At 39.6% G+C, this 8330-nt stretch overlaps 1 protein-coding gene across 1 annotated transcript in view; it reads right to left on the reverse strand.

The window, feature by feature from the left end:
* Nucleotides 1-1722: 1722 nt before the first annotated feature.
* cd99l2 (CD99 molecule-like 2) overlaps nucleotides 1723-8330 on the reverse strand; it is an 11622-nt gene continuing 5014 nt past the window's right edge. Inside the window, exons 3-10 of the mRNA XM_070993434.1 lie at nucleotides 8181-8231; nucleotides 7917-8042; nucleotides 5161-5241; nucleotides 4253-4321; nucleotides 4060-4113; nucleotides 3840-3959; nucleotides 2937-3002; nucleotides 1723-2769 (exon numbers count right to left, since the gene is read on the reverse strand). Of these exons, the coding sequence (XP_070849535.1) occupies nucleotides 2708-2769; nucleotides 2937-3002; nucleotides 3840-3959; nucleotides 4060-4113; nucleotides 4253-4321; nucleotides 5161-5241; nucleotides 7917-8042; nucleotides 8181-8231 (629 nt within the window). The 3' untranslated portion in view covers nucleotides 1723-2707. The remainder of the gene's footprint in view (nucleotides 2770-2936; nucleotides 3003-3839; nucleotides 3960-4059; nucleotides 4114-4252; nucleotides 4322-5160; nucleotides 5242-7916; nucleotides 8043-8180; nucleotides 8232-8330) is intronic.

Consider the following 8330-nt stretch of genomic DNA (forward strand, 5'->3'; position numbering starts at 1 on the left):
TGTGACTCCAGCATGTGACGTAAAATAGAGAGTTTCATTCACTCAAATGTGACTCATTTTGTTTGTCAGCACAGTGTATTTATGAATGCTGATTAGCTGTATATAAATGGAATTTCTAGGAGACAAGGTTGACAAGCCGATTCACAGCTGTTTTTTGTATATATCTTAACACTGAAGAAAAGCCCCTTCTAATTAACAGAAAGTACATGCTGTGCATTTATAAGCCCGAACTGCAGTGGAACCAGTTCAGCTGGCATCAAGTCTGGTGAGTCTGTTCTTGAAGTCTAAGCAGGGCTAAACTTCAATCTAACTTTTCCTTTTAACTTACATTCTTCTCCAGGCTTCCTTCATTAGGCATTGTAATTAAAGGCTAGTTGGAAAAACTGATTATTTCCTTTAAATATTAGGCTATTTACACTATAAAAAGTCACAGGTTGTAAGTAGACAGTAATGTTTAGACGCCTTATTTTTCCCCACTGCAAAAGATCCAAATCTGAATAAGGCAACTTTGTATATTAAGATAGACAACATGAGGAGTATGTGGATGGAACAGCATGTAGCAACTAATGATGTAACTGTTACACAATGCACAGTAGTTACTTGCAGCAACTCCACTTCTATGAGTATGTACCTCAACCACTAGCAGACTTAGTGTATTAAAGGTAAATACATGTGGGTCAAAATGAAATTAGACCTGTTGGGAAACTTCATTAACCCCTGATTATTAATTGAACAAATACCAGTATCATGGTAAATGTAATAAATTAAACTGTCACATCTTATAGGAATAGGAGAAATTCCTATTATTAGTCAACATCATTTTACCATCATTTCAGTTCTATGAGTCTATGCTTTACTCTTAGTTTAACACGTTATTTCCTGTATGAAGTAACATTAGCTGCTTACTGTGATAATGAATAATTACATCATCTGACATGTCTGCATTTTAACACCATAAGTTCACATGATCAGTTGCTACAAGGCTTTGAACAGAAACCTGGGGAATATTGTTAATTTTTCCTCATTCACTCTCTGCACACTTGTGGAGAGCAAAAACAGACCTCCAAGTCATGGATTCTGCAAAGTGTTTTTCCTAGTGGTGTCAAAAATATCACGTTATTAACACGTTAATGCAAATCAATTTTAACGGCATCATTTTTTTTATCGCAAGATTAATGCTCTTTGTGACCTAGTGAACTTTTTTATAAGCTGTGGCCACTGCTAGTAACGTAAGAAAAACTACAGGATCCGGTTACAAACTAGTAACAAAATAATAGGCACGCCCCACGCACGTTTTGGTCTTGCATGCTCACTAGCTGTAAAAAAGCAGCCTACCGGTTTGTGTGGATGTCAAGCTCAAAATACCGAATTGGATGCGAACAAAATTCTGAATGGAAAATTTAGTTTCAAAAAGTTGCCAGATGGGTCGACTGACAAGACCAAAGTTATCTGTGTGTATTGTCGGTGTGAACTGAATTATCACCGTAGCACATCCTGTCTGAAATACCACTTGATGGCCAAACCCACGGCAAATGCGTATTCTCCGCCACCTCCTTTGCGAATTCTTTGCCGCCTCCTTTGATTCATTCAAATGTGAATGACTGCTCAAAGTGAGAATGTTAGTGTGAAATATGACACTACACGTTGTTTTCAATAAAAAACATTTGCACAAAGCAAGCCTATCCACTTTCATATGTTGATAACAGTATTAAAATGATAATTCAATTAAATATTTTAATCGATTGACAGCACTGGTTTTTCCAGTTAAAATCTGATTTCCATTGTGAATAAAAAGTAGCATCTATGATTTGCATCACATAAACTGTTCTGTACCAAATTGGGGAAATGGAATTGATGCATTCCATATAAAGTCAGGAAGTAGAATAGAAATAGAAATGAGATAAAATGAGGCTCATCTAAAAAAAAAAGAGAGAGAAAACACTGGCCATGTCTCACAGTGCTTCCTTGTTCATTTGAAGTTCAGCTCTCTAAAATCTTCCCCATTTCTCTGTATAGAGCAATGATCACCTTTGCCATTATCAGGCTCTGCTTTCGAATCATGCTGCAAGTCACTGACTGATCAGCATCCCAAAATTCAATCAAACAGTGAAATGATCCACCTGAAACCCAGTTCACTTAACAGTGACTGATTCCCTGTGAACTCAAAGCAGTTTGACACACCACCAAAGATGCCCAGGGTTTTCTTTCTCCAACATATAATATGATTAACTGCTTTTTGTATATTTTTCCAGTATTCCAACTTCACTGTGTGTCTGGAGCTCAGTTCAGTGCTGCAACTAAAGCTCCAGCTCACTGCAGAGAAATCACAGGCTACATGCTGATGGCTAGATAATTGTAAACCAACACTGTTAGTGGTGTTCAAACAGTAAACAATAAATTACAATACACACATACATTTGGCAAGGTTCGATACACTGTCGGCCATGTTTACAGCAGAGAAAAAAGAAAACCGTGTTCACATTCAGGGCAGGACAACAAATCCCAACCTCTGCGGCACAGAGCTGCAGGATCAAAGGACGTGCTCCTCCTGTGGCATGACTGTTTGTGTTTGTGTGTGTGTGTGTGTGCGCGGGGTGGGGGTGGGGGGTGTTAAGTGGAGGGGTGTTGAAGATGGTGTGTGTGTGTGTGTGTGTGTGTGTGTGTGTGTGTGTGTGTGTGTGTGTGTGTGTGTGTGTGTGTGTGTGTGTTACACAGCATTCTCTTCAGTGGGAGGTTCAGCATTGGGTGGCTCCAGGAGAGTCTGTTGGACTGCAGCCAAAAAAAAGTTAATCAAGTGACGATAGCTCTTGATAACATTTGCTTTATTTTCCAGAATAATATGTTGTTTTATATTTCGGATTCAACAGTAATAGAGGACACTGGAAAATAGTTTATGGTTGATACGATCTGAGAGTAGTTGAGAATTTACAGCTTACCTTGTGGTTCTGTAGCCACCACGGCCTCAGGGTTCTCTGCCTTCACCATGTCAGTGTTCAGGCTCTCTGTCACAGGGCAACAACACATTTAATAAGCATCAACAACTACAAATACTGTGCTGCTACTATGTGAAATGTTGATGGTACACTTCTTTACTTGGTCAGAGGTAACGAGTTAAACTAAGCTGATGACCACAATGAATCATCAATCCTTAAATGACATTTTCCTGTGCACATGTATTGGGAATGTTCTGTAGATGGAGATTTCACCGGGCTATTGTGATTGTTGTATAGTTCTGTCACACAGAGAGGTCTAAAGATAAGATAAGATCCCACACCAGGAAAATGTAGTCGTTACAGCCAGCAAGTATTAGAGAGAGCAAACACATTGGCATAAAGACGTCAAAATAAAAGTGTAAAGAAAAGAAAAACAACTATGTATATGTACATTTGTAGAGATTAAAAAAAGTAGTAAATGCCATAAAAATCCTACTACAATTAAAAAGAAGACTTAAGCACTGGAATTACACTAATTATCTCATATTCAGTTGTGGGGAGTAAATTCAATTTCTGAGAGTTGTGTATTTTAAATGAATTTGCTAACTGTCCCCATTTGCTGCTGCAACCTTATATTGTTGGTTGTGCAGTGTGACATTTCCCTTTCACCTTTAACTACAGGAATAGTACGAACTCGTAGCAAACTGTTCAATATTTACACATTGAGCAGACACAGAGCATTATCAGCAATGATTTGGATTCGTGTTTGTTTGCACCTGCTGAAGTCAAAACTCACTTTCCTTATCACTCTATTTGTTCTCCACTAAAGAACTAGTTTTAGTAATTGGTTAGGGTTAGTGAGGACAACACCCAGAGGGACACATGACTGTCATGTAAAAGTCTTACGTTGTATACTGAAGCATAGCTTCTTCTTCTGGTAGGAGATGTAGCTGCTGACTGCACCCACCAGCGCCATGGCAACCGCACTTGCAATCCCTGCAATGGTGCCCACCTCTGTCGTTGTCTCTGGAAACGCACACACACACATCTATATAGTCAGTAAGTAAGCTCAGGCAGCCAAACAAACAGACATGTACTCATGGTCAAACACTACAGAGAAACCCACCACTGTTGTCGTCATACTGGTTAATCTGATCACTGTCACCGCTGGGACGTCTACCTGTGGAAACACAGAATGACGTCCATTTTCACATAGTTCAGTTCAGTTATATGCAGTGTTAGTCTCTTCTGCAAGAAAACAGATGAAATATTCTTTAGCTATTGAGTTAGAAATGGATTTTCTGTGACGCAGACATTACCTCTGCCTTTGTCAGGTTTGTAGGTATCATCTTTACTAACGTCAATCAGATCACTGTCAGAAAATCCACCTGAAAGGGGACAAAGAGATTATCACCACACTGTGGCTCAAGAATGGCGTCACTAAATGACAAAGTTTCAAGGAAGCTGCTTAAAGGTACCGAAAAGTCAAAGTTATGAATTTGTACAGAGCTTTATTTGTCACTAATGGAGTTGTTCAAGTCATTTAACTCCTGTATTTACACTCCATCAATGCTCAGTACAAACAATCTTTCATTTCAACCTGAGGAAGCTGCTCTGCTGTGGTTTCAGTACAGGTCAGTACTGAAATACAAATATCCTTATCATCCATCTGGACCTCCATGAGAAAAGTCAGACTCAAACTCAGACTAACTCATTTCTAACTTCAAATGCATTGCACAGTACATCTCATGTATAGCTGTATATACTAACATGTTTGTAAATCAAGTTTTCTGTACCTATGATGCAAAATTTATACTATAGACCAGCTGATAGTGGACTTAAGAGGCAGGTACTGATACTGGCATTTTGGAATTTATTTTAGGCTACATTATATTCATAATGGAGAGGGTTCCTTATAATCTGGTACCAAAACTCTGCACTGTACAGATAAATCAAAGACAATTACTTACTCTTTATTAAAGCCCCTATGTGTAGGAGTTGTATATGGCTAAACCATTAAACTATAGCATTGCTGTAAGTTTTGGGAGTAACATCATACCACAGTGTCTTTTTTGATATGACCAAATTCAGAAATTTTCATATTCTACACAAAGAGACTTTAATTCCACATGAAATCCTTATTAGGTCACTTGACTGAAATATGTTTTAAGGTGTTACTAAACTAACAGCTACATATACTAGTCCTACGGGAGACACTCCCACCCACCTCCCTGCCCCTTGCTCTTATCCTTGCCACCAATGTCATTGTTGGGGTCCAAGGCATCAGCCAGGTCAAAGTCATCGCCAGCTGTAGAGGTCAAGCAAAATAAAGCCAACATAGGAGTTAAAAAAAACATTGCTGTAAACCAGTGTTTCTCAATTCCGGTCCTCGGGCCCCCCTGCCCTGCATGTTTTAGATGTTTCCCTCCTCCACCACACCTGATTCAAATGACTGGCTCGTCATCAAGCTCTGCAGTGGCCTGATGACGAGCCATTCATTTGAATCAGGTGTGGTGGAGCAGGTAACATCTAAAACATGCAGGGCAGGGGGGCCCGAGGACCGGAATTGAGAAACACTGCTGTAAACTGAGAAGGAAACATCAACAAAAAAACACAAAATGAAACAAAGCAAGGTGAATTATTTACTTGACTCATCTAAAAGAAAGGTCAATGTGGCTGTATGCTGTGAAGTGTTTCTTCTTATGTAGATTTGTCTTTATCTTATGTCTTTATTTTATTGAATTGGACTGTGTGGACATATGTGCCCTCATACTGTATACTGTATAGATCATTATGTCAGTAAAGAGCTGTACAGCCTGTTGCATCAGCTGAGCACAAGTGTGATTGAAGGTTTGAGTGTAATGTTGGCCCCCACTTCAACTGCTACATTCTAAGAGGACTCAACAATTCATCGATAACACCAAGCTCAATATGAGCTGCAATTTTTAAAAAAGGTCAAAGGTCACAACATACCATTATCAATGAAGCAATGTGGCTTGGCCCGGCCTACAATCCTTTTTCGTCAGACTAAGAGAAAATGCTTGTTCGGTACAGACCCCACCAAAAATCACATCATTAGTTTTATTTATATTTATTCATTTGAGAAAATTAAATGGTCATTCCCACTAAACTGGTGACTCACATTGTCTGTCCAAATAATCACAATTAAATTTTCTGAATATCATCCAGCCCTTCATTGTAACTAGTTGGTTTGTCACTCAACCCAACTTGTTCAGCTGCATCTCTGTTAACACAACAACTGAACTCATTTGACCATAATCAAACCCTGTCTCAGAGAAAGACATGAGTGCAGTAGCTGCTTAAGTAATGTTGACACTGTCACATGCAAACTGGCTAACATATGACACAAAGTGAATCATTAAGAAGAATAACTGAACTATTGCTTATTGATTACCTGTGCATGATGTTTTTTGCTATGTTGAGGGGGGCTGTTTCACATGTACTCTTGCAAATATGACTAATCTCAACTGGAGTTTAGGGAAAGCTTCTATCTTGGCAAAAAGATTCTGCTACGATCAGAAAGTCACACTGTGCCCGTACTGTGCAATGCTAAACATTCATGTCAGTATCATGATAAAAAAATGTCCTGCACACATCGGTCACAGGAAGTGTGCTCCCACTGTAAATATCCTAAAGAAAGAAAAGAATCCCAATCTTTCTGACATCCACCGCAGTAACAGATAAACTTTTTGCATCTGTGGTGCCCCCAGTGGCTGACATGTATCAATTCCCGTTTTGACTACAACCTACTGGAAGTTCTTCTTTTAACAACTTTTATCACCACAATCCATCGATTCAATGTGCACAGTTTAATGCAGATGGGACTCAAGAGGAGTTTGAAAAAGTAGGTTTTGCATAGTGTCTGAGAAGATTCTCATCCTCATGCTCATTTTTATGCTCCAAGTTGATTTTGTGTAACTACAGTTATTGTATGTTGGTGAGGTTACAGGCTGTGTAGACAATGTATAAATGTAGAAACTTGATACAATTCATGCTACGGGGACATGAATCTGAATTTCCTGGCAATATCTGATAGTTTTACTAATCTGGTCATTGTAGTCTAGACCAAAGTCATGACACCGACATTCAAAAGAAAGTGAATCTATAGTGACAGGACTGATGAAATTAATATTGTGGAAATGTACATTATACATTATACTGACTGTATTGAGTACCAATAGTGCCAACCAGTCTCTGTGCTTTGTCATCTCACAGGTTCCCATGGACAGTGGCTGAATCTGGATTGTGGATTGCAGCTGCGTCTCCTGCCTTGGCCCTGCCTGACATCCACTGCAACTGCTACTACTGTTATTATATCCACTGTCACTGTTACTGTGACTGCATGTCTGTCTGTCTCTCTCTGCCTGTCTCTCTCTGCCTGTCTCTCTCTGTCTCTCTCTCTCTCTCTCTCTGCCTGCCTGCCTTTCTCTCTCTGCCTGTCTCTCTCTCTCTCTCTGACTGCATTTCTGTCTGTCTGTCTGTCTGTCTGTCTGTCTGTCTGTCTGTCTGTCTGTCTGTCTGTCTGTCTGTCTGTCTCACTCTCCCTCTCTTGCTCTCCCTCTCTAACCCAACTGGTCGAGGCAGATGGCCGCCCACCCAGTCTGGTTCTGTCTGAGGTTTCTGCCTGTTAAAAGGAAGTTTTTCCTTGCCGCTGTCGCCAAGTGCTTGCTCTATATGGAAAGTGTCCTGAGACAACTTTTGTTGTGATTTGGGGCTATACAAATAAAACTGAATTGAATTGAATCAATAAACATATACAAAATGTTGAATTTGGATTAACAGCAAATTAAAACAGAAGATCAGAAAACAGCTTTTTAAAACATAAAGCAGGACAAATTAGAAATAAAGGCACATTTCAAGTATGAACCTCCTTCTAGTAAAGACCTGGGGCTCTCTGCTGCTGAGGCACACGCCTCATGAGGAAATCTGCCTGCAAACATAGAGGAAGGTACATTTTCTCACCTGGCTTGGGCTTGGGCTTTACCGGGGCCTTCGTGCCTGTGGGTGCTTTAGGCACAACCTTGGGTGGAGATTTGGTGGTGGTGGTGGTGGTGCCATCATTTTTAAAGAAATATTCCAGGTCAAGCTCTGCAGAGGACATTGAATACTGTTTCCAAATCCACTAACTTCAGTTATGTGCTCAAAACAAAAATTTCATATTATACAGTAATTCTAGAATATAGAATGAAATGATGACTGTGTCAGTAGTTGCTGTGTTGTTCTCACCGCCTCCTGCTCCCGCTCCTCCTGCTGGTGTTGCTGGCTTTGGTGTAGGGACTGTTGTTTTGAAAGTGAAAGATAAATTATATTATATATCTATATAATCATGTAAAGCTAATTCACAGTCATTCACAAGTGAATATTCAATATTCTACA

This window comes from Chaetodon trifascialis, chromosome 23 (genome assembly GCF_039877785.1).
Source record: "Chaetodon trifascialis isolate fChaTrf1 chromosome 23, fChaTrf1.hap1, whole genome shotgun sequence".
Classification (NCBI taxonomy): Eukaryota; Metazoa; Chordata; class Actinopteri; order Chaetodontiformes; family Chaetodontidae; genus Chaetodon; species Chaetodon trifascialis.